The sequence below is a fragment of the Oncorhynchus kisutch genome, linkage group LG6 (assembly GCF_002021735.2).
Source record: "Oncorhynchus kisutch isolate 150728-3 linkage group LG6, Okis_V2, whole genome shotgun sequence".
Classification (NCBI taxonomy): Eukaryota; Metazoa; Chordata; class Actinopteri; order Salmoniformes; family Salmonidae; genus Oncorhynchus; species Oncorhynchus kisutch.
Genome location: NC_034179.2, coordinates 32,638,946 through 32,666,574, shown reverse-complemented (window position 1 = coordinate 32,666,574; position 27,629 = coordinate 32,638,946). Strand labels below are relative to the sequence as shown.

Sequence of the window (27,629 nt, the reverse complement as noted above, 5' to 3'; positions counted from 1 at the left end):
AGATTTCCCATTAAGATTACAAATCGGTAAGATAAAGAACAAGCTTCATGGTTTATTTGGCTTTGGATCCCATATCAAAAGGTGTGGCAATGCTTACATTCTCCAATCCTCAACAGAGCAGTCAGCTGCAAGTCCACCCCCCACCCCCCCAATTTAAAAAAAAATAATTATTTAAATAAAATATGCTTTATAATCAAACATGTTCTTGATCAATAAAGGGGACTCTTAATATATTCCAAATTAATTGCCAAAATAATGTCGCCCTCTTGTGACTGCTTTGAACATTGATTTACTCACGATGATATGCCTGCTACAGCAATGTGAAGTCATACAATAAGAACATTGAGTCTTTTTAGAATTTTATTTTCATTTTTTGACAAATATATATGAAATGTTGAACTCTTAAGGAGACAGTATTTGGAGAATTCTTTACAGAAAATGAACTCTCCTAGACAAGAAACCATCATAAAATACATCTACATGATTGAACTAACCATTTCTATTTGTGCCAAGGAAGAGAATGATACAACTTATTGACAGTGAATTGATGCAAGTGATTCTTAAATTCAGTCCAATGTTATTTGGTGCTGACAAAAACAAGTTATTTCAAAAAGCCTGATGGGACTGTCATTTTCAGACATCTGTATTTTTATGATTCATGGGGTTGACTGTTAGTTTTGCATAAAGGCACACAAGCATTGGTAACCCTCAGGTGAGCATTGCTTTTTTTGTCAAGACATTGGTCCCATTAGGCAGTACAATTATCCAAACAACTTAAAACAAAAATGTTATAATAAAAAACAATGAATAAAATGACCAAAAGATTTAGATCATTCATGTATACAGGGAAATGTCTTCTAGTAAGTTAAAATGTTTATTGAGACCTAAATTAGGTTGGACATTTACTCAAGGGTACAGTGGGTCAGCAGTATAGGACACCAACTCAGAAACCAGCTTTATGCTAATAAGAGCTTGAGGGAACACCAACTTATTTACAGAGGATGAAGTTCAGAAAGAGACCTGGTCTCCTGTTGTATGAACCCCTGGAGGCTTCTCTTTCCCTGCCTGAAGGTACTCTCCCTCCGGGAAAATGGTAGGATGACCAGGAGTCTTAGGAGGGTTTCAATGTTACTAAAGCTCCTAATGTCTGATGCCTTCAGAGTGTCGAGCACAGTGGCTGGAAGATACCCGGACATGGGATCCAACCACTTCTCTCTCCAAGACTTCATCTCTGTTGGGAGTGAGACCAGGTCAGGCATGTCATCTTTGTACATGCGGAAAACGTGAGCATTTACACTGCTGTTTTCTAGCTTCGACATGGCGTAAGGCACAATCTCCAGGCACCTCAGGGTACTGAGGACCTTCTCTGTGAAGAACTCACTGACCTCAGCAATGGAGTGCTCTATCACCTTCTGACTCACCGCCATTTTGTAAAACTGACTCAGGGGTTCTAGCAGCGCAGAGTGCAACAACGTTATCTGCAGCTTGGAAGCTAAAGAGACAGCTTCCTTGAACCAAGCCTTGTGATGTGTGTCGATATCGCTCTTCAATTCATTGAGGGAAGTTAGGAGATCGGGCAAGCTATTCATAGCTAGCAACACATCTAGGGGTTTTCCTTGAAGAGATTGGCTCAGCTTTTTGGTCGAGCTCAGGACATTCTTCAGCACGACAGCCGTGAAGATGAACTCAAAACGTCTGACTTTATCGAAGTAAAGCAGTGCTTGGCCACTGCCTAAGCTACTCTCCTCACTTTTCAGCTCATTCAAGCACAGCATGACTACCTCCAGGAGCTCTACCATCAAATCATGCATATCATGACTCTTCTCCCAGTTCTTAATAAGCTTGTCCCTAAGCTCATTACCCTTCCCCTCATCATGTTGGAATATGGCAATGATCACCTCTTCCAGTTTGATCTGTCGTTCTGCATCCTCTGTGAGCCACTGTAACATGTTTTCTACAGACACTGCACAGTCTGCTGCTGCCACTGCAGGAGATGACCTGGCTAGCCACACATTCAGAGACACAGCAGAGCTGACCATTTGCATGGCCAGGGGGTATTTCTGGGCTATTACAGCAGATACAGCCCTCATCCGAGACCCTACCTCACCAACACTTAGCAAAGCTTGCCCTCTACAGTATGCCATATTGAGCCCCCATTTCTCTGATAGGGCTGTTTCAATAGCATCAGCCAAGACAGCAGTGTCCTGGCTGAACGGGATGAAAGCTACAGTCTCCTCGCATTGAGTGTCCTGTTTGTCCAAGTACCTGATGCACAGGGGGACATAGAGCTGTCCCTCAATCTCAACCGCCTGTTCCGTTATTATTGTAAAGAACTGTGAGTCCCAGAGTTCCTTAAGTATTTCCTCACGCACAGGTGGGTCATAGAAAGACATAGCCTGCCTCTGACCTACGACCCTGTCCTCTACCATTACAACACCATCCTGCGCCTGCCCCTGGGCGACTCCGTCCTGCGCCTGCCCCTGGGAGACTCCGTCCTGCGCCTGCCCCTGGGAGACTCCGTCCTGCGCCTGCCCCTGGGAGACTCCGTCCTGCGCCTGCCCCTGGGAGACTCCGTCCTGCGCCTGCCCCTGGGAGACTCCGTCCTGCGCCTGCCCCTGGGAGACTCCGTCCTGCGCCTGCCCCTGGGAGACTCCGTCCTGCGCCTGCCCCTGGGAGACTCCGTCCTGCGCCTGCCCCTGGGAGACTCTGTCCTGCGCCTGCGCGACGCCGCCCTGCGCCTGCCCCTTGGCCACGCCCTCCTGTGCCTGGGCCACGCCCTCCTGCGCCTGGGCCACACCCTCCTGCGCCTGGGCCACACCCTCCTGCGCCTGGGCCACACCCTCCTGCGCCTGGGCCACACCCTCCTGCGCCTGGGCCACACCCTCCTGCGCCTGGGCCACACCCTCCTGCGCCTGGGCCACACCCTCCTGCGCCTGGGCCACACCCTCCTGCGCCTGGGCCACACCCTCCTGCGCCTGGGCCACACCCTCCTGCGCCTGGGCCACACCCTCCTGCACCTGGGCCACACCCTCCTGCACCTGGGCCACGCCCTCCTGCGCCACGCCGACGCCCTCCTGCGCCGCGCCGTCCACCGCCACCAGTGCCGCGCCGCCCCCCACCCCGTCCTCCGCCACCAGCGCCGCGCCGTCCTCCGCCACCAGCGCCGCGCCGTCCTCCGCCACCATTGCCGCGCCGTCCTCCGCCACCATTGCCGCGCCGTCCTCCGCCATCAGCACACCGTCCTCCATCATCAGCACGCCGTCCTCCGCCATCAGCACGCCGTCCTCCTCTTGCAACTCTCCTGCAAGGGGTTGTTCTGCCATATCAGCTTGGTGTTCCTCAACTGTCTGTTCATGTCTCTCATCAGGGTTTACATCAAAAGCTCTGAAATCTAAACACACACACACAGTTAAATAAACACCCCTCTTGCCTTTATTTTCACACTATTACATGGTTCATGTAGAATGTCATGATGAATCTTCATGATTTAAGCATTCACTTACCACTTTCCAGCTTCAGACCTTTCATTTGTTTCTTCACCTAAATTACATAACAAAATTGAGTACATTTAAAACACATTTATTTGCTATGCATATCTCCTTTGCCAGGGGATAGGGGGGGTGATCTTGCTGTATTGTTTACTGTTATTATCTGTCTGTTTGTAAAACGGACAATTCATGAATAAAATAATTGTATGCATATCTATACCAGGGATTTTTTGGATCAAAATGGGGCTTAGGTGGTGGCGTGGCCACGGGCCTGGCAAATGGTGTGGTCGATGACCGCAAATTTTAGGAGGCCCTCCTGTTGGCCGCAGTGACAAAATGTAGCCGTTTTAAAGCAAATGACATGCAATTCCACAAAAAAAACGATTCAAACAAAACTAAATCTATGGGGGCCCCATGACAAATACTCTGGAGTTAAAATTTTAGAATCCCCCTGACTGTCATGCTTTTACTTTGGTGATTTGTTCTCAAAGACGAACTTACTTCAAAATGTACAGGTCCATTATCCTTTCTACATACTTTATATCTGTGGTTTAATTTTACACAAAAATAATTAATCACCCCCCACCCCAAAGGAAAACAAATGTTTTGTGTGTGTGTGTGTGAGATAGATATATATACAGTGGGGCAAAAAAGTATTTAGTCAGCCACCAATTGTGCAAGTTCTCCCACTTAAAAAGATGAGGCCTGTAAATTTCATCATAGGTACACTTCAACTATGACAGACAAAATGAGAAGAAAAAAAATCCAGAAAATCACATTGTAGGATTTTTTATGAATTTATTTGCAAATTATGGTGGAAAATAAGTATTTGGTCACCTACAAACAAGCAAGATTTCTGGCTCTCACAGACCTGTAACTTCTTCTTTAAGAGGCTCCTCTGTCCTCCACTCGTTACCTGTATTAATGGCACCTGTTTGAACTTGTTATCAGTATAAAAGACACTTGTCCACAACCTCAAACAGTCACACTCCAAACTCCACTATGGCCAAGACCAAAGAGCTGTCAAAGGACACCAGAAACAAAATTGTAGACCTGCACCAGGCTGGGAAGACTGAATCTGCAATAGGTAAGCAGCTTGGTTTGAAGAAATCAACTGTGGGAGCAATTATTAGGAAATGGAAGACATACAAGACCACTGATAATCTCCCTCGATCTGGGGCTCCACGCAAGATCTCACCCAGCGGGGTCAAAATGATCACAAGAACGGTGAGCAAAAATTCCAGAACCGCTGGGACCAAAGTAACAAAGCCTACCATCACTAACACACTACGCCGCCAGGGACTCAAATCCTGCAGTGCCAGACGTGTCCCCCTGCTTAAGCCAGTACATGTCCAGGCCCGTCTGAAGTTTGCTAGAGAGCATTTGGATGATCCAGAAGAAGATGGGGAGAATGTCATATGGTCAGATGAAACCAAAATATAACTTTTTGGTAAAAACTCAACTCGTCGTGTTTGGAGGACAAAGAACACCATACCTACTGTGAAGCATGGGGGTGGAAACATCATGCGTTGGGGCTGTCTTTCTTCAAAGGGACCAGGACGACTGATCCGTGTAAAGGAAAGAATGAATGGGGCCATGTATCGTGAGATTTTGAGTGAAAACCTCCTTCCATCAGCAAGGGCATTGAAGATGAAATGTGGCTGGGTCTTTCAGCATGACAATGATCCCAAACACACCGCCCGGCAACGAAGGAGTGGCTTCATAAGAAGCATTTCAAGGTCCTGGAGTGGCCTAGCCAGTCTCCAGATCTCAACCCCATAGAAAATCTTTGGAGGGAGTTGAAAGTCCATGTTGCCCAGCAACAGCCCCAAAACATCACTGCTCTAGATGGGGTCTGCATGGAGGAATGGGCCAAAATACCAGCAACAGTGTGTGAAAACCTTGTGAAGACTTACAGAAAACGTTTGACCTCTGTCATTGCCAACAAAGGGTATATAACAAAGTATTGAGATAAACTTGTTATTGACCAAATACTTATTTTCCACCATAATTTGCAAATAAATTCATAAAAAATCCTACAATGTGATTTTCTGAATTTTTTTCCTTCTCATTTTGTCTGTCATAGTTGAAGTGTAATTATGATGAAAATTACAGGCCTCTCATTATTTGAAGTGGGAGAACTTTCGCAATTGGTGGCTAACTAAATACTTTTTTGCCCCACTGTGTGTGTGTGTGATATATATATATATATATATATATATATACACATACACACACACACACACACACACACACACACACACACACACACACAGTGAGCACCATAATTCATTGGACAGTGATTATTTTTTTGTGTTATTTTGGTTCTGTACTCGAGCACTGAGTTTGAAACGATACAATGACAATGAAGTGCAGACTGTCGGCTTTAATTTAAGGGTATTTTCATACATATCGGCTGAACCGTTTAGAAATGACAGCACCTTTTGTACATGGTCCCCCCATTTTAAGGTACTACAAGTATTTGTTGAATTGGCTTCACAGATGTGTGTTGTTAGGCAGGTGTATTCATTTTTGTTGTTAGTGAATGAGCTGTTGACGAATAGTATTGATTATAGACTTTCCTATTGCCTTTGGAGGTTGTTGTTGGGGTGTGACAACATGAGGAAGACAGCAGTGTCGATGCAAATGAAGCTGGCCGTAATAGGGCTCAGAAATGAAAATCAATCAATCAGGAACATTGCAAAAACCCTGGGCATGCCCAAGTCAACAGTTTGGTTCATCATTAACAAGAAAAAACAACAACCGGTGAACTCAATTATGTCAAAAGACCCGGTAGACTGAGGAAGACCACTGTGCTCTCTCTTTAGCCTCCAAACTCATTGGACGGCACTTCATCGTGCAACAAGACAATGACCCTAAACATACTGCAACGAAGCAACGAAGGGGTTTTTGATGGCCAAAAAGTGGAAAATCCTTGACTGGCCGAGTCAATCACCGCATCTGAATCCAATTGAACATGCATTTTACATGCTGAAGAGGAGACTGAAGGCAAGAAGTCCCAGGAACTGAAGATGGCTGCAGTACAGGCCTGGCAGAGCATCACCAGGGAAGATACCCGGCGTCTGGTGATGTCGATGCATCGCATACTTCAAGCAGTCATTGCATGCAAAGGATATGCGACCAAATATTAACAATTGATACTTTATTCTACAATATGTTAAACTGTCCAATGCTTTTTGATGCCCGTAAATGGCGGGGACTATGTATACAAGCTTCTATGATTTCTAAATGGTTCAGCCGATATGTATGAAAATACCCTCAAATTAAAGCTGACAGTCTGCTCTTCACCCTAATTGTCATTGTATCCATTCAAACTCAAAGTGCTAGAGTACAGAACCAAAATAACAACAACAAAAAAGATCACTGTCCAATGAATTATGGTGCTCACTGTATATATCAAAAGTTTGGACACTCATACTCATTTCAGGGTTTTTATTTATTTAGACTATTTTCTACATTGTAGAATAATAGTGAAGTAATCAACACTATGAAATAGTACATCATGTAGTAACCACAAAAGTGAAACTATTCTTCAAAGTAGCCACCCTTTGCACACGCCTGGCATTCTCTCAACCAGCTTCACCTGAAATGCTTTTCAACAGTCTTGAAGGAGTTCCCACATACGCTGAACACTTGTTGGCTGCTTTTCCTTCACTCTGCGGTCCGAGTCATCCGAAACCATCTCAATTGGCTTGAGGTCAGGTCATCTGATACAGCACTCCATCACTCTCCTTCTTGGTCAAATAGCCCTTACACAGCCTGGAGGTGTGTTGGATCATTGTCCTGTTGAAAAACAAATGATATCCCATCTGGTTCACGCATAGCGGGACTGGCGTATCGCTGCAGAATGCTGTGATAGCAATGCTGGTTAAGTGTGCCTTGAATTCTAAATAAAATCACTGACAGTGTCACCAGCAAAGCAACCCCACACCATCACACCACCTCCTCCATGCTTCACGGTGGGAACCACACACGCAGAGATTATCCGTTCACCTAATCTCACAAAGACACAGCAGTTAGAAGTAAAAATCTCACATTTGGACTCATCAGACCAGACCAAAGGACAGATTTCCACCGGTCTAGTGTCCATTGCTCGTGTTTCTTGGTCTTCTTATTGGTGTCCTTTAGTAGTGGTTTCGTTGCAGCAATTCGACCAAGAAGGCCTGATTCACAGTCTCCTCTGAACAGCTGATGTGGAGATGTATCTGTTACTTGAACTCTGTGAAGCATTTATTTGGGCTGCAATTTCTGAGGCTGGTAACTTACGAACATATCCTCTGCAGCAGAGGTAACTCTGGGTCTTAATTTCCTGTGGCGGTCCTCATGAGAGCCAGTTTCATCATAGCGCTTGATGGTTTTTGCAACTGCACTTGAAGAAACTTTCAAAGTTCTTGGCATTTTCAGGATTGACTGACCTTCAGGTCTTAAAGTAATGATGGAATGTTGTTTCTTTTTGCTTATTTGAGCAGTTCTTGCCATAATATGGACTTGGTCTTTTACCAAATAGGGCATCTTCTGTATTCCACCCCTACCTTGTCACAACACAACGGATTGGCTCAAATGAATTAAGGAAAGAAATTCCACAAATTAACAAGGCACACCTGTTAATTGAAATGCATTCCAGGTGACTACCCCATGAAGCTGGTTGAGAGAATGCCAAGAGTGTGCAAAGCTGTCATCAAGGCAAAGGGTGGCTACTTTGAAGAATCTCAAATATAAAATATTCTGATTTGTTTAATACTTTTTTGGTTACTACATGATTCCATGTGTGTTATTTCACAGTTTTGATCTCTTCACTATTATTCTACAATGTAGAAAATAGTAAAAATAAAGACAAAACCTGGAAAGAGTAGGTGTGTCCAAGATTTTGACTGGTACTGCATATAGATTTATTTTTTTCCGTTTGGATATAGGCGGCCCAACAAAAAAAAACACTTAAGTGGCCCGTCCAAGACTTTTCTATGCAGACAAAAACCAGTGTATCAATAAAATCAGTCCTTAAAACATCAGCTTTGGAATGCTAGAATGAGTATTGCTTTTAATTTACCTGCTCAAGACATGGGATGCTTTCTGGGTCAACTTCGATGCACTTCTCAATGACCTCCCTTAGTCTTTGAACAGTTGGGTAATGCATGAGAAGCATCACGGTGTCGGTTTTGCTGCCCTTGCAGACAGTGTTCTTCAGCAGAGCCCTCATGGAGTTCAGGGTGGTCTTCATCAGGTCCCACTCCATACTGACACTCGGTAGAACAGCCACCAGTCTGAGCAGCATTGTCACTGTGGGATGGCTTTGAGATTCTGGGTGAAGCAGTATCTCAGAGATAGAAGCTGGTGGTGACATGTCCTGATATTTCTCTTTCCACACTGTGGCCCAGTTACTGATATCCTGCTCTACTGTGTCAGGATCAGGGAGGTCAGACAGGTAGAGACTGTATAGCTTGTCTGTGGACTCTGCGCGGATTGGCTCTGAAATGGGCTGTGGATTGCAGGTGGGAAGAAGAGACAGGAGCTTCAAGGCTTTCAAATGACTGTCAGAGAAGTTGTACTTCATTTCGTCAATGAGGCAGCGCAGTACAGGAACACTAAAGTTGTCCCTGTAGTACACCTCTGGAGACTCATAAGAGTTAGCTTCCTCTGGGAAACATACTTGCTGAGGGGCCACCTTGGATGCTAGTTGGAATGCCTCTTCAAACCAAGGTGTGTGTACAGTGCTTATGTTCTCCAACATCTTGTTCAGTGTCTCTATAATTGGTACGATCTTCTCCACCTCACAGATGATGTCAGCAGGGTTACCACAGCGGAAAACAGTGCTGCAGTTTCGAAGAGGAGAACATGCGTTCTTCAGGATCACAAGTGTGACGACAAAATCCCTCTCTCTCAAAGCAGTGGCGAGGACCTGTGCATGTAGTGACATATTGCCTGTGGCGCTGGAACTAACTGAATCCAGGCAACTCAAGACTCCCTCCAATGTGTCGACTAGGAGATCAAAAAAGTCCTCCCTCTTCTTCCACCTGGAGCAACAGGTTTCTGGAATCTCCTCCAAGGCCTCCCGAGGTGTATTCAGTAACCCATCCACGGCCTGTGCTAGCTCTGCCTCCAGTCCAGGTGACTGGTCAAAGAACAGTAGAAGATCTTCCACAATTCCCAGCATCTTTGTGACAGGTGGGCAGTGTACACTTCCTGCTAGCCAACAGGCAAGACCACAAGACTCACTGGGTGTGATGACAGACAGAGGATAGCTCTCGAGGAACTCCAAAGACATCTTCTTCAGGCTGTGACAACCTGAGCCCATGCGCATGAATGCTTGTCCACGACACTGACTCATCGGCAATCCCCAATCTTCGGTTATAGTTGCTGAAAGATTCTTGACTTGAACATCAACGTCACAGGTTTCAAAAAATCGCAAAAAACCAATGAGCTCTACCTTGGGGGCGCATTCCCCAACATATCTGACAAAGACAGGCAGATAGCTCTTATTAGCAATTACAACAGGTTTATCTGTGATAAGAGAAAAGAAGGGGGACTCCTGTATTTCTAAGAGTATGACTTCCCTGATGGATTTTGTGAGAAGCTCTACCATTTCCTCCTCTCCTACGTTAAGCGTGAACTTGCCATCTCTTCCAAACCAGTGGCACAGGCCGAGATCCTGGATGAGAAGGACTTGATCTTCTTTGGAGAGTTCGGAGAGCTGGCACTTCTTTTTCCCTAGACGTGCAGCCAGTCTGAAAACCATTTCCAAACTCTGTCGATTATCTCCAGTGTGCCCATTCTCATCCACCGCTTTCATTTCCTGGTTCTCTTTCTTGTCAGAAGACTGATTCTCAAGGTCCTCTGTTCCATCTTTGCCATGATCGACTGAAAATATACAAGGTAAATTATTGAATTCAATTTACTCAGTTCAAGTTCTATAATTTTCTATCAGAGAGAGTTAATTCATTTAGTCACTTGACAAAATCTAGGTCCATCCGACATACTAAATGACATACTATTACCGACATACTAAATGGTAAGTGTTATTACATATTTAGTACCTTACAATTACATAGTCACATGGGGATTCATTGTAACAAATATTTTCTATAACATACCTTCCATGTTGGCTTCAGAGTTCTTCATCAGACTTTTGGATTCTTTATCCTAAAAAACGTCAAATAAAAAGACATTAAAAGGAAATCATTTATTTTTAAATGACAACATTTCAGTATAGGCTGCTCTGAAAGACTACATAGGTTTAAAGTATTAGACAAAGTAATAATCATGGACATTTATTTCAACAGCGAAAACTTACCAAGCAGATGCCCTCTAAAGCCTGGGGAGTGACCTTCAAGCACTTAGTCACCATCCGGTCCAGATCTCTGCTGAAGTTGGTTCCCACCTGCAGCATGGCCAGACATGGGGACCTGTCCTTGGGGCTGGTGTTCCTCAGGTATTCCTGGAACATCTTGTGGCGCATCACTTCCCCACAGTTCTCCAGTACTGTGCTGGGTAGCACAGACATGATCCTCAGCAGTGTGTTGATGTTCCCAAAGTACTGCATAAGTGGCAGACGGAGAGTCTGAAAGATGGTGTCTGGGATGGTCACGGATGCAACTTTGGTCTTCCACTTCACCCTCCAGCAGCACAACTCGGTGAAGAAGTTGTCGGAGTCAGGCAGATCACTGGCGTAGAGAGGAGGCTTTGACCTCAGGATCTCAAACATGTAACTCACAGTCACAGAGCAGGGAACCAGGGAGAGGAAGTTTAGGGCCTCCTTGTGGTCCTCAGAGAAATGATCCTTAACAGCATTGGTGAGGTTGTCCACTAGGGGTACACTTAGTGCATCTTTGTAATACAGAGCTGGTTTCATCATGCTATCCCTGGACGCAGAGGAATTATCAGGCACTTTTATCTGCACACCTAGACTCTGGGCGAGCGCACAAGCTTCATCAAACCAATTCTGGTGAAATACTTTGATGTTTGTTTTGACCCTGTTAAGAGTAGCCACTATACCACTGATCTGGCAGAGTTGGGATGCTGCGCTGAAATGATCCTTCTGGAGTCCTGCACTCAGTTCCCTGGTGAAGGACGAGGTGTTCTTCAGGGCTACCATGGGCACAATAAAATCAAAGTCCCTTATCAAACGCAGCAGTGCTCCAGCTTTTAGAGAGAATGAGGATTTCCACCTCTGTGGGTTGCTCTTGATTTTCTCCAAACATTCGACAAGGGGCTCCAGCATCTGCACAAAAACTTCATAGGAATCGTGCTTCTCCTGCCAGACGGTACAGAACTTCCCCTGCAATTCTTGAACCTTTTCATAGCTTTCCCTAAGACCAAATGCAATGACATGATCCAGTTGTTTCTCAAGCATAGGCATGCTCCCAAAAAACATCAAAACCTCTTCAAAAACATCCAGGGCCCGTTTGACTGATGACACAGGGGTGGATTTTGACCACCATATGTTAAATGAGTAACAAGAGCAGTGTGTGCATATTGCAAGGGGGTACTTTTCTTGGATTTTGCAGGCAAATGCTTTCAGCTTGTAGGAGACATCACCAGATCCTAGGTAGGCCTGACCTCTGCAGTAACACAAATCGAGATGCCACTCTTTGGTGACAATTTCCAATATGCGCTCTGACATGGCATCACAGTCAAGATCCACATCCAGAAATCCCATGAGCTCCAATCGCATGACATCAAAACTGTCCACAAACCTGAGGAAGAGAGGAAGATGTTTTTTCTCCCCTAACTTCACAACGCGGTCGATGAACAGAGAGAAAAAGGAAGTGCCCACCTCCACAAGAATTCCCTCCCTGACAGCATCCTCGCATACTCTGAGAACTTCTTCCATCTCAGACTTCGACACATACTTCAATGAGTCTTCCACCTCGCCATCCTGTTCAGCAGAGGCCTCACCAGGCTGTCTGCTCTGGCTGTTATATGCAGCTGTCACAGCAACCTGCAGAGCAGATTTGAGTGCCTCCTTATTAGTTTCTGTGGCTGGGAGATTCGGTTGCCCCACTCTCTCGGTCTCCATCTCAGAGGGTATGTCCTGTGGTTCTTCTTGTGTTTCTTGTACATTCTCTTTTAGAGTGTGATTCCCATCATTCTCAGAGACAGGTTCTGAAATAAAGCAGTGAAGAGCATGAGCCAAGAAGGAATAATTAATAAATGTTTTGATATTTACACAATACTGCAATAAATATTATACAATTATTATATTAATAATTGTACTTCCTTACCAGCGTCAGGCTGCATCTCTATTACCTCATCATCCTATGAACAGAAAATAAAAGCATTAGCAAAATAACGCTTTTGTTCAGTAACTGAAACCTACAAATGCAAATATTAGTAAGAAAACAAGTTAAGAAATATCCAACATCCACTTACAGTACTTTAATTTAGTTTAGTTTTTCAAATTATTTGAAATCTTCAGTTTATTTGATTGCGGCGCAAAGACTTTAAAAACAACAAGAACACAATAACTGTTATATTTAAATAAACTTACCATATGCAAAAACTGCAATATGTCAATATGCTTCTCCACATAGGACTCAACCATGTCTTCCACATTGAAGTGCACGTCTTGATTGACATAGACAAATGCCATGTTGCACAGTCTCTTATCCTCCGGTGTGGCTTTCAGGTAAGACTGGTACCGCTCCAGCACCATGTTGTACTGCCCATACACGTCTGCCTCTGCGTTCACACAGGGGATGGTGCCCAAAACTCTCAGCAGGCTCTGCACATTTGGGTAAAATGCAATGTCTGGGATTTTCAATGTTGCAAACACTGTTGTGGGCAGGATCCTCCGCTTGCTAGCATGTCTCCACTTCACCTCCCAGCAACCAAGCTCATCGTAAAACGTGTCGGGCCGAGCGAGGTTGTTCAAGTTTGCGTCCGCCACTTTATCCCTGCGGATACTGAAATTGTGGTCAGCCATGTAAGACGGCACCAATGAGAGCCATCTCAGAATCCGTACCATCTCCGTGCTGAACACCCTCTTTACCTCCGCAACAAGGTACTGTAAGATCTGCCTGCTCAGAGTCTCTCTGTAGAAATCCTCCAGAGGGGTTTCAGTTGCAACTGCCTCGCCAGTCTCAGGTGAGCTCTCATCCGGCCTAGCAACCTCCACTCCCAGCTTCTTAGCCCTGCCCACTGCATCAGAAAACCACTTCCTGTGGAATATTGCGATCTCCTGCAGATGTTTGTTGACCAGCTTTAAGGCGTTGGAGATTGTGTACTGCAAGGTGCTGCTGATGCTGATGGCTCCCCTGAGACTCGGGTTGAGGATACTCACGCAACAGAGGGTATTCTTCAGAACAACCAGGGTGATAATGAAATTGAAGTTCTTCAGGATCGGCTTGAGCTTGGCCATCTGCTCACAAGTAGCGGTGTCTGCGTTCGCAGCCGAGCACACCTCGTTGATGCAGGCGAGGAATGGTTCAAGAATGTCCAACATGGTCTGGAAGGCATCAACACCATACTCCCAGGTGTTCTGGGAAGCCTCTATGATCCTGTCCACTTCACCTTTAAGGTGGCTGTATGAAGACTTGATTTTCACCTCCAGTCTTTCCCAAAGATCTGGGGATCCTCTAATTATTTTGGCGACCTCCTCCACTGTGTTCACAACCTTCTGGATATAAGGTATGGGCATGGAGCGGATTAGCCACATGTTAAAGGCATATGGGTCACTAGGTGCTAGCACTACCTGAGGAAACTCCTGCAGAATCCTGCTGGTGAGATCCTTCATTTTCTGACATAAACCACCTGTGGTCAGGTAGGTAAGTCCTCGACAATGCTCCATCCGCAGCCCCCACTTATTCCGAATTTCTGAGAGCAGCATGTAAAACAGGCCCTCAGCATCTGCATAACAGGGCAGGAAACCCATGAGGTGTTTCTGGGGGAACCCTGCCACAGTGACGGACCTGATGAAAACTGGGATCTGATCTTTTCCCTCGATGTTTGTCACATCTTGAAGCAGGATGGAGAAAAAGCGTGCCAACCTCAAACTGTTCCGGATCTCCTCCCGCATGAGGTCCTCGCTGAACTGGAGGACTTCTTTCTGGTCGATTTTTTCAACACAGATGGGGTTGAGAGACTGTTGTCCTCTGTGGTCTCCCATCGGTTCATCGGTGTTGGGGTTTGCATCGTTCCCTATGCTGAATCCAGTGAAGGCAAGGGTTTCCTTAAAGTAGACTTTAAGGATTTCCTTTGCTTTGGAGTTAGCGACATCCTCTCTCTTTTGTTCCTCTTGCTGTAAATCACATGTTGCGCTATTCTCTCCTGGCTTATCTTTCACCTCAGATGGAGCATCATCTTCTGTAGTAAAGAAGAAAACATGGACAAGAAATTGAAAAAAAGTGTTTCTACAAATACCCTATCAAAAGGTGTACTTTCCTAACTTAACATAAAGCCTATGACAATACAGACCACATTACTATGCACTACTAGTTGCTACCCAATTACACAGAATTTCTGGTAGGAAAATAGATATAATTTTGCAGCGAGTGGCCAAATATGGAAATATTTTATTCTTATGGTAAAACAAACAACAAATGAGAAGAAATAGATTTACCAAACCAATCCCCTTTAGCTTTCTTCAAGGATGCAAGCTCTGCCTCAGCCTAAATGGATTAAAGACATACTTAGATGTAAACTGGAATTAATGCAATAGTATCAGATTATACACTTACTGAGATCAGGTTAGGATGACTATATTGGGTACAACATTCAGGGTCATGACCTTATAAGGGACACTATAAACCACGTGTGTGTTTTAAACGTGACAATACTTACAGGTTCTCTTATTCTTTTATTCCGGTTGTGGCCTGATGGCTTGTTCAAATGGCTTGTAAAATCAAATCTGGTTGGAATAGCACCCTCTTTCAAGGATGTTCTTAAAGTGCTCTGGAAAAGAAACAAGCAAATAATTATAACAATTTCAATGCCACTCTTTTGCATGCCTGAGTAAGAACCTACAGGGAGAAGCATGACCTAATACAGACCTACTAGTGGTCTTCAGATAGACCTAGTGCATTATGATTAAGTTAGTCCCAACAAAGGTCTATATGACTTACACATCACGTCACACAGTATGTGGGAAACCTATTCTACAATAGTTTTTGATTCCCCTAAGCATGTGACAAGACATTATTTCTAGTGTGCAAGATATTTTATTCTGAGAGCAATGTACATAATACAAGGTGCAGTGAAATTTGTCGTTTTACAGGGTCAGCCATAGTATGACATACCCATTGACCGGGTTTGGGATGTAGGCTCTATTTGCTAATGCATAGATGAGTCACCACCTGAACAGGTCATCTGTAACTCAAGACTCCGCCCTATTCCTGAATAATATAACTGATTGAAAAAGTAAAATTAATGTTTTTTTTTTGCAATATACAGTGCGTTTGGAAAGTTTACGGACCCCTCAACTTTTTCCACATTTTGTTACGTTACAGCCGAATTCTAAAATGGATTCAATAGTTTTCCCCCCTCATCAATCCACACAAAATACCCTATAATAACCTATCAAAAACAGTTATTTTTTTAAATGTTGCACATTTCTTAAGAAAATAAAAAAAACTGAAATATCACATTTACATAAGAATTCAAACCCTTTACTCAGTGCTTTGTTGAAGCACCTTGGGCAGCGGTTACAGCCACGAGTCTTCTTGGGTATGACGCAACAAGCTTGGCAAACCTGTATTTGGGGAGTTTCTCCCATTACTGTGCAGATCCTCTCAAGCTCTGTCAGGTTAGATGGGGAGCGTCGCTGCACAGCTATTTTCAGGTCTCTCCAGAGATGTTCCTGACATGTGCCTTCTACTGCGGTAAAAGGCCTAATTGGTGGAGTGCTGCAGAGATATGAGAATCTTCCAGAAGGACAACCATCTCCACAGAGGAACTCTGGAGCTGTCAGAGTGACCATCAGGTTCTTGGTCACCTCCCTGACCAAGGCCCTTCTCCCCTGATTGCTCAGTTTGGCCAGGCAGCCAGCTCTAGGAAGAGTCTTGGTGGTTCCAATCTTGTTCCATTTCAGAATGATGGAGGCCAGTGTTCTTGGGGACCATCAATGCAGCAGAAGTTTTTGGTAGCCTTCCCCAGATCTGTGCCTCAACACAATTCTCTCTCGGAGCTCTACGGACAATTCCTTCAACCTCATGGCTTGGTTTTTGCTCTGACACGCACGGTCAACTGTGGGACCTCATACAGTGTGGCAAAAAAGTATTTAGTCAGCCACCAATTGTGCAAGTTCTCCCACTTAAAAAGATGAGAGGCTTGTACTTTTCATCATAGGTACACTTCAACTATGACAGATAAAATGAGATTTTTTCTCTCCAGAAAATCACATTGTAGGATTTTTTATGAATTTAATTGCAAATTATGGTGGAAAATAAGTATTTGGTCACCTACAAACAAGCAAGATTTCTGGCTCTCACAGACCTGTAACTTCTTCTTTAAGAGGCTCCTCAGTCCTCCACTCGTTACCTGTATTAATGGCACCTGTTTGAACTTGTTATCAGTATAAAAGACACTTGTCCACAACCTCAAACAGTCACACTCCAAACTCCACTATGGCCAAGACCAAAGAGCTGTCAAAGGACACCAGAAACAAAATTGTAGACCTGCACCAGGCTGGGAAGACTGAATCTGCAATAGGTAAGCAGCTTGGTTTGAAGAAATCAACTGTGGGAGCAATTATTAGGAAATGGAAGACATACAAGACCACTGATAATCTCCCTCAATTTTTTTTATTTTACTAGGCAAGTCAGTTAAGAACAAATTCTTATTTTCAATGACGGCCTAGGAACAGTGGGTTAACTGCCTGTTCAGGGGCAGAACGACAGATTTGTACCTTGTCAGCTCGGGGGTTTGAACTTGCAACCTTCCGGTTACTAGTCCAACACTCTAACCACTAAGCTACCCTGCCGATCTGGGGCTCCACGCAAGATCTCACCCCGTGGGGTCAAAATGATCACAAGAACGGTGAGCAAAAATCCCAGAACCACACAGGGGACCTAGTGAATGACTTGCAGAGAGCTGGAACCAAAGTAACAAAGCCTACCATCAGTAACACACTACGCCGCCAGGGACTCAAATCCTGCAGTGCCAGACGTGTCCTCCTGCTTAAGCCAGTACATGTCCAGGCCCGTCTGAGGTTTGCTAGAGAGCATTTGGATGATCCAGAAGATGGGGAGAATGTCATATGTTCAGATGAAACCAAAATATAACTTTTTGGTAAAAACTCAACTCGTCGTGTTTGGAGGACAAAGAATGCTGAGTTGCATCCAAAGAACACCATACCTACTGTGAAGCACGGGGGTGGAAACATCATGCTTTGGGGCTGTTTTTCTGCAAAGGGACCAGGACGACTGATCCGTGTAAAGGAAAGAATGAATGGGGCCATGTATCGTGAGATTTTGAGTGAAAACCTCCTTCCATCAGCAAGGGCATTGAAGATGAAACGTGGCTGGGTCTTTCAGCATGACAATGATCCCAAAACACACCGCCCGGGCAACGAAGGAGTGGCTTCGTAAGAAGCATTTCAAGGTCCTGGAGTGGCCTAGCCAGTCTCCAGATCTCAAACGCATAGAAAATCTTTGGAGGGAGTTGAAAGTCTGTGTTGCCCAGCAACAGCCCCAAAACATCACTGCTCTAGAGGAGATCTGCATGGAGGAATGGGCCAAAATACCAGCAACAGTGTGTGAAAACCTTGTGAAGACTTACAGAAAACATTTGACCTCTGTCATTGCCAACAAAGGGTATATAACAAACTATTGAGATAAACTTTTGTAATTGACCAAATACTTATTTTCCACCATCATTTGCAAATAAATTCATAAAAAATCCTACAATGTGATTTTCTGGATTTTTCTCTCTCATTTTGTCTGTCATAGTTGAAGTGTACCTATGATGAAAATTACAGGCCTCTCTCTTCTTTTTAAGTGGGAGAACATGCACAATTGGTGGCTGACTAAATACTTTTTTGCCCCACTGTATAGACAGGTGTGTGCCTTTCCAAATCATGCCAATCAATTGTATTTACCACAAGTGGACTCCAATCAAGTTGTAGAAACCTCTCAAGGATGATCAATGGAAACAGGATGCACCTGAGCTCAATTTTGAGTCTCACAGCAAAGGGTCTGAATACTTATGTAAATAAGGTATCTGTTTTAATTTTTAATACATTCGCAAACATTTCTAAAAACCTGTTTTCACTGTCATTATGGGGTACTGTGTGTAGATTGATGAAGGAAACATTTTCATTAATCAATTTTAGAATAAGGCTGTATCTTAACAAAATGTGGAAAAAGGGGTCTGAATACTTTCAGGATGCACTGTAACTAGTGATGGGGGGGAAATCTATATTTACATATCACAATTTTATTTTGGACGATATTATATCAATACTTTGACTCCAGGCATCAATTTGTAAAAAACAAACAAACATAGGTAGCGTTAGTCAGTTGTACCTCCTATAGCTTGTTCTCCATCTTTAAAAAAAAGTGAGCCAATAACATGTTTTCAACACTTATTTCCATGACTGATCAAAACAAATTTTCTCATGCTCTCTCGTCTCTCTGCAGCAGACAGATATTGAGCAGAAGTTTTCCCCAAAAAATCTTAATCTGCTCAGAATTAAGATAGAATATATTCTGTTTGCATCAATATGTTTGCAAGATCAAATTGCAGGATCGAATTGCAATATATATAGAATTGGGAGCGTTGCAATATTACTCGTATAGGCACCTAAGTATCGTGATAATATATTATTGCTAGGTCCCTGGCAATTCTCAGCCCTTGATAACTGGTCTCTTCAGTAAATAATAATACTTACGTCACGACAAATCAAGGAAGGGTCAAAATGATTTGCACAAATTTGGAAGGAATTGTGTAACTCCTCAGGGGTTTTTGGCTCCAAGTCAGATCGATGACAATTATTTAACCATTGTTTACATCTGAAAGGAAAAATTCACAGGATTAGATTTCAAAACTGCAATAAGGATAGGCCTGCCCCCATGTTATAGACCGATGAAAAGGTCTATCTGCATATCACTAGCAAACCGTCCTGTGACTGTTTAGCGACATGGAAGGTAGGTCTACTACCGTAAACCATGGTAATGGATTTCCACTGAGATTGATTTTTTTCACACAAAATGCCAAACAAAAACATTTATTTCAAAGTTAAACTAATCATACAACTCTATGAACAAGGCCTACTTTTAATAGAATTAACACAGACATGTTTACAAAAACGCATTTACTGGAAGAACTGTGCAGATGCAAAGTTAGGTAACAGACTTTCGGGACATTCTCAGTTTTTTGCATGACCAAGTTTTCCCTCAAAAATCTTAAATCTGCTCAGAATTATGATACAAATATGTCTGCAGATGGAATGAAGTGTCAGCTATTATATGAAACCTTTGGTTTGGGAAAAAATATTTTGGTTATTGAAGTGAAGTGGACCTACACCCAGTAACAGAATTGTGGTAATGAATTTCATCATGCATCTGTACTGTAGTGTAATTTGTTTAACACTGTTTTGGTTACTACATGATTCCATGTGTTATTTCATAGTTTTGATGTCTTCACTATTCTTCTACAATGTAGAAAATAGTCAAAATAAAGAAAACCCCTTGAATGAGTAGGCGTCAAAGGGGAACCACTACTTCAAGGTCTCAGAGAAAGTGACTTCACCGATTGAAACGCTATTTAGTGCGCACCACCGCTAACTAGCTAGCGGTTTCACATCCGTTACATATATAAATAAATCTTTCTGAATGACAAAATATTACATCATTGTACCTCAAAATCGTTTTGATGGAGTGACACAGAAACATTTTTTTGTTGATCAACACTACTTGCATCCAGGGAAAGGGTTCAAAAAAATTGTGACAAAGTGGTTTTCCCAAGTTACCCTACGTTTTAAGGAAAGGAGAAATATTTGCTAGTGTCTGACATACGCTGGTGGCTTTGATTAAAGGGTCCTTTTACCGGTTTGTGTGTGTGAGTTTGTGGATTCTCTACAGGCCTATATGTTCATTCAGAACGTTTCCTAAAGTAGCCTGCCTGGACTGTCAATCCTTTGTCTTGATCACGTTGAAGGAGAGGTTGTTGTCCTGGCACCACACTGACAGGTATCTGACCTCATCCCTATAGGCTCTCATTGTTGTAGGTGATTAGGCCTTCCAGCACCGTGTCGTCAGCAAACTTAATGATGGTGTTGGAATCATGCTTGGCCACACAGTCGAGGATGTACAGGAGGAGACTAAGCACACACCCCTGAGTGGCTCCCGTGTTGAGGATCAGCGTGGAGATGTGAAGTTGCCTACCCTTACCACCAGGGGGGTGGCCCGTCAGGAAGTCCAGGATCCAGTTGGAGAGGGAGGTGTTTAGTCCCAGGGTCTTTAGCTCAGTGATGAGCTTTGAGGGCACTATGGTGTTGAACGCTGAGCTGTAGTCAATGAACAGCACTTTCACATAGGTGTTCCTTTTGTCCAGGTGGGAAAGGGCAGTGTGGAGTGCAATTGAGATTGCGTCATCTGTGGCTCTTGAAGAGGGTTAAACCAAGGCCTCATACCTTTTAAAGGGTTAACAAATTGTGTTATGATTAACTGTAAGGTCTTCTCTTCTCTGAGATCTCTGTGTGTGTATTAACACCTGTTTGAGTGTTGTGCCCTTGAGACAATATCAGAAGGCGGAAACCTCCTACGTTCATACATACTCCTCCTGTCTGGACCCCACCTGGCTATCTGAGGTTCTGAGAATACGACTGCTTTTCTGAGAACAAGGCTGCCGCAGGCCTGATGAAAACAGCCACCGGTCAGAAGATGCTTGGACTCGTTCACCTTGTTATGAACCTATACTTGTGATGAAAGATCAAGTTTCGGTCAAACCCACTTCTGAGCTTTTAATTGCTGAGAAGATGGTTGCTGCTGTCAGGTGGAGGTTAGATTTATTATAATGTTGTTGACAGGCAAACTCACACAAGGAGGACTGGAAGAGGCTATGAGTTACAGGATGTCTTAGTCATTTTGCAGAACCTGGGGAGAGCTATCATATACTGTACTCTGTACCAACTTCTGCCTACAATTGTATTACTAAAGGATCATTTTAATACTTAAACAGAGTGTTTGCTTTCCATTACTAATGTATGTTCGATAATTATATAGAATTGATCATTGGTTGAAGAAATTGACCAACAATCTGTAGGATGCGGGTCTAGGGTTTATCATGAAGGTGCTGATGTGAGCCATGACCAGCCTTTCAAAGCATTTCATGGCTACAGAGTGCCACAGGTTGGTAGTCATTTAGGCAGGTTGCCTTGGCGTTCTTGGGCATAGGGACTATGGTGGTCAGCTTGAAACATGCAGGTATTACAGACTTGGTCAGGGACAGGTTAAAAATGGCAGTGAAGACACTTGCCAAATGATCCTATTTACACTTTGTAGTCAATTTTGACACTATAATAAATGTTTTGACTCATATCAATGCCACATATGTCGTTTTCAAAACGAGAAGTTTTTAGGGGCAGTTGACCTCTAATTCCAATGCTTCTCTAGCGCAGAGACCCTTAGAGTGCATAGTTCTTCCTGATGTTGTACGACCTCTAGGTGTCGACACAGTGAGCCCAGCCGGTAATACACCTGTCCCCCCCCATGGACCGGCTCGTACATAAAACATCCTCCATTCAAGGCTGAAAAGGCGTTGGTTTTCTCCTTAACTCGATTTAATGGCTTGTCAGTGGGAAAAGAAAACGGGCAAAATATGTATACTGTCTTAATAAAACATTTTCCACCACCATGCAACAGTGGCTAATACTACTTCCTGATGTTGTGGTGCGCATTCAGACAGGGGTAAACGGACGCTGTGTGTAACACCCAGGAGTTGTCAGAAAATCAGAAAACGGGCGGGGAAAATTGTGTTTTATTAAGACCGTATACAATTTCCCACTGACCCATTAACCTGAGTTAAGGAGGAAACCGACGCATCCTGAATGAAGGATGTTTTACGTACGAGCCGGTCCATGGGGGACGTGAGTGTATTATCGGATGACCACATTAAAGTCGGATGTAAGAAGACAAACACAGTAAAAGGAATAATAGCGCCATCTTGCGGCTGGTAGGCTTCTACAATGTTATGGTTAAAATAACTGTGCTTACAGTTATTAACTGTATACATGACAAACTTGTGGGGCTAGGCCTGCCCTGACTTCTTATATTCATGAAGCTCACACACTTGATGCATTGATTCAACATACACTCAGTGGCCATTTTATTAAGTACACCCATCTAGTACCGGGTTGGACCCCGGTTTGCCTACAGAACAGCCTGAATTATTTGGGTCGTGGAACCCAATGTTTCAAGAGACCTAACGTGTGCCAGGAAAATATCCTCACCAGCACACCACTGCCACCAGCCTGTATCGTTAACACCAGACAGGATGGGGTCATGAAATCATGCTGCTTATACCAAATCTTGACTTTGCCATAAGCATTATGCAACAGTGAACGGGATTCGTCAGACCAGGCAATGCTTTTCCACTCCTCAATCGTCCAATTTTGATGATCGCATGCTCTCTGGAGCCACTTCTTGCTTTTAGCGGATATGAGTGGAACTCGGCGTGGTCGTCTGCTGCAATAGCTCACCCATGACAAGGATCGACCAGCTGTGCGTTCCGAGATGCCGTTCTGCACACCACTGTGGCACTGCGCCGTTATTTGCCTATTTGTTGCCCGCATGTTTTTTTGTTTGTCATACGATTCTCGATCAACTTTAGACACTGTCGTGCGTGAAAAGCACAGGAGGCCAGACGTTTCTAAGATACTGGAACCAGCGTGCCTGGCACTGACGATCATACCACGCTCAAAGTCGCTTAGGTCATTAGTTTTGCCCATTCTGAAGTTCAATCGAACCATAACTTAATGCTTGATGCCTGTCTGTCTACTTTATATAGCAAGCTATGGTCACGTGACTCACTGTCTGTAGGAGAGAACCATTTTCCTGAAGAGGGTGGTGTACCTAATAAACCGGCCTGTGAGTGTATTTGGACCATCGTCAACATAGGGAGGGGGTGTAACCTGCTATATCAAAGCTAGATAGCCTGCTAGCTAGTCTGATTAAACAAGCTGTAATACAACATTTGTATTTACAGCCGGAAACCCATGCCTTCAAAATCATGTAAATGTTCCTTACAGGTCAGAATGTTGAATAAAATGACATTTAAACTTTACTGGTTGTGTGTACGATTTGTCCTTCACCTGCCCAAAAATGTAGACAAAATATCCACAGGAAAGTATTGTTTACAGAACTTCTTAGAAAGCCGGTAGGTATATGGTTCGGCACCAAAGTAAAGTTAGTTTTAAATACACTCAAAACTCCTTGTATATAGTCTTGTTATTGTGTTGCTATTTCCTTTTTTATCGAGCAAATATTTGTCTTACTTTTTAACTCTGTATTGTTGGGGATGGGCTCGTATGTAAGCATTTCACTTAAGTCTACACCTGTCGTATGACACATGATGTGACCAATAAAATGTTATTGGATTCAGTTCTCTTGTCAATAGCTATTGAACCAAGCATGCCATGACAATGAAAATGGTATATTCTGAATCAGGGAAGGATGGAGAACAAGCCTGCGAATGTACATTTTCTTATTTGGATTTCAATTGTCAAAAATATTTTATCGAAAACATTGTTCCCCATCCTTCCGATACAGAATATACTACTTGCCATGGCATGCCTTGTTCAATAGCTATTGACAAGAGAAAACCAAACATCCAATATAAAACAAACTTTACCTCGGTGCAGAATGAGTCATATAGAGAGCAATAGTAATGGCTAATTCCACCATGGTTCGTTGGACAAAACCTATGGGGAAATTGAGTTTTTGGTTAACTGCCAAAAAAGATGGTCTGTAGTAAACAAGCTTCAGAGATCTTATACATTTTGTTTGCAGATAAATCTTCATCAGCTGTCACTGTGAATTTTGCAGCATTTATGTAGTTAAAAAAAAACACAAAAAGGATTCATAAATCATAAGATATTTATGAATCCTTTGTGCTTTTTTTATTACATAAATGCTGCAAAATTCACACTGACAGACTGATAATGTCATAGAAGAAAACGTATAAGATCTCGCAAGCCTGTGTTAAACATAAGGTCTGAGGTTATCATAAAACTCTCTACTTTCCCCATAGGAATGGCTGAACTAATGTTTTTTTGGGACTACAAGCTGGCGACCTCTAGACGGTTTGGTTGTTCAGCAACAAAACCGACGCATGCGCAACTATGGGGCAAAACAGACGGGGTTGGCTTACATTTTTAACTATATTTTGTATCCAATGGTTATTGAAAACATACATGTGCACCTGTCTCAAATACATTGTTATAGTTGTTGGTTTGCTAGCTATTAGTATTGACATGAAACAGTCAAAATACCTCAAAACAAGACATGGTATCAAAAACAAGATGAAACGAGTCACTTACGATTTCCCACATGGCAGTTTGTCATTGTTGTAGCCATCTGGCCATCCAGAATCACAACAACTCATGGACTTCTGCTCCACTGAAGCATGCGCATTGTTTTCGTGAGGTTGTCAGCTTACCCATCTATACCTACCCACCCTCTAAAAAGTTTGGTAAACAATAACTAGCTACTTTGCTGTGGATATTTGATCTCAAATTTCAAGCAGGGGAAGGACAAACCGTGCAGACAATCCGTAGAGTAAGTTTAAATGTAATGTATTCAACATTCTGGCTTGTAGGAACATGTAAATGATTGTGCAAGCATTGTTTTAGGCTGTATATAGACCCATTTGGGATTTAATGGAGGGTAAACACAGTTTATGCACCTTTTTATTTCGTTAATTAACGCTCACACACGTTTTATTGCGTTCCCAGCGTTGATCAACGGTCACAATGTTAATTTTCTTGATCGGAGTTCAAAATCGCGACTGCCTCTCTGCGAAGAGTGGACTCATGATTCAGGTATGCTGGTTATGTTCGCCTACCCCCCCCTGGATTTGTCGTGTTAGAAACACCTTCATTCACCACTCTGTCCAAAGTCAACCCCCCCGCCCAGGCACAGACGTGAAACGAACTACCTCAGCCCAGACCAGTGATGTAAAGTACTTGGGTAATACTTTAAAGTATTTTTACTTAAGTAGGTTTGGGGAGTATCTGTACGTTACTATTTATATTTTTGATGACTTTTACTTTACTACACCCCTAAAGAAAATAATGTACTTTTTACTCCATACATTTTCCCTGACACCCAAAAGTACTTACATTTTGAATTCTTATCAAGACAGGAAAATTGTCAAATTCACTCATTATCAAGAGAACATCCCTGGTCTCCCTACTGCCTCTGATCTGGCAGGCTCACTAAACACACATGCTTCATTTGTAAATGAGTGTTGAAGTGTGCCCCTAGCCATCTGTAAACTATAAAGACAATGGTGTTGTCTGGTTTGCTTAATAAGGAATTTGAAATGATTTATACTTTTGATACTTAAGTATATTTGAGCAATTACATTCCCCCCCCCCAAAAAAAAAACTACTGAGAATGAGTGTACAACTGGCAAATAGTCGCTGATATTTCAGTCAGATGGCTATCTGGCTAGAAGGATGGCGTTAGAAGCTAACATTAAACAGATCTTGACCTCAGCAGGAGCAATTTAATTAAATTAAGCTAGCTATAATCTTAACAAAAGATGGGCTACATAGATTCACATAAAATAACTTTGCTTTATAGCGAGTAGTGAGAGACAGTGGTGAGGCAGACTGGGGTGAGGCAGGCTGCAATGCAGAAGGCAGCAGAGTAGACACACAGAGAGAGGAAGCAAGCAGAGGTTACAGTGGTTCCCAAACTTGGGGTCCTCTGAAATTTAAAACGGGATCCCTGAGAGAATCTGTAATTGTATCAAACACAATAACATGTTCTATTCAAATGCATATAGAATACAACTATTTGTATTCTATTTGGCATTTCACAATACAGAATTGCAGTGCAGCTCACATGAGATACTAAGAACATGATTAAAAAGATAACATTTCAATATAAAGATCTCCACATCCTATTTCTCTGGACTTTCCTAGTGTCCAGTCAAATAAATATTTTTCTGAGGGCGACCTGATGTGCATTGTGTAACTACATAAAATTACATTAGGCCTTCCCTATTGACCTGCATGAAAATGGAATCAAACAATGCAGTTCTAAAATTGTAATGTTTTGGTTTATATCGGTGGTGGTTCGTCTGATCTTGATCGCCCACTGGAGTTTATAGTTTACCCACCTTTGTTTTACCACTACATCACTGATACCAATTAATTGTGTATTACAACTTGATTAAATCTGACTACCCAATTTAGCTAGCTAGCTACAGTACAACATATGAAGAGGATGTTGTCAGATTAAAGATAACTTTCATAACTTTGAGGGATGACCAGGGACCACCCTCTCACCAAAACATACTTCTAATTCATCCTTAACGTTACGCAATTAATACAGTTTCCTTAACCACAATGTAGCCTTTTAGCAAGCTAGCTAGCAAACAACCCATCTTTGCCATTACCATCAACGTTAGCACAAGCTAGGCTAACTAGCAAGCTCTAGAGGTTTCAATGGATCAGCCAGCTAGCTAGTTAGCTAATTAAGAATACCAATTTTACTTTAAAAAGTATAGTTTGTAGTGGATTGTACACTATTTACATCTAACGCAATTACATTGCACTTACCGCTCCGAGTCCAATGGAAATCTGAAAAATGGCACGTCTGATTTATCTGTATAGATATTACAATTTGGTGCGGCACAGCGGTTGGGCATTTTGGGATCCATGCACTCACTGGTTCAGAATAAATCGTGCATCGTGCAATTAATCCGAAATCCACCCGTATTGAATCTTTATCTTAATATTTGTACAAAGTCTTTAAATTAACTTTGTACTTAGCTAGGTAATTTAATTATTTCATTCCGTAAAAAGTTGATTTGTTGAGCGGTGTAGTTGCCCGAGTGTTCCTAAACCAGGAAGAACACCTTGTAAAGCGGAAATCGACACCGCTTGGCGCATTGATCTCTGATCTCAGTACAATGTGCACAATTGTATATCTTTGTATTTTTCCTTCTATGTGTATGCAG

At 43.0% G+C, this 27,629-nt stretch overlaps 1 protein-coding gene across 1 annotated transcript; it reads right to left on the bottom strand.

The window, feature by feature from the left end:
* Positions 1-346: 346 nt before the first annotated feature.
* LOC109891803 (uncharacterized) lies at positions 347-27,549 on the bottom strand. Its single transcript, XM_031826622.1, has 11 exons — positions 27,229-27,549; positions 19,330-19,450; positions 15,285-15,395; positions 15,064-15,112; positions 12,994-14,807; positions 12,728-12,761; positions 10,798-12,608; positions 10,598-10,646; positions 8,557-10,364; positions 3,504-3,540; positions 347-3,391 (listed from the first exon to the last, which is right to left on the bottom strand). Exons 1-11 carry the CDS (start codon positions 27,327-27,329, stop codon positions 993-995), a joined length of 8,334 nt encoding a protein of 2,777 aa, XP_031682482.1. The 5' UTR covers positions 27,330-27,549; the 3' UTR covers positions 347-992.
* Positions 27,550-27,629: the final 80 nt, after the last annotated feature.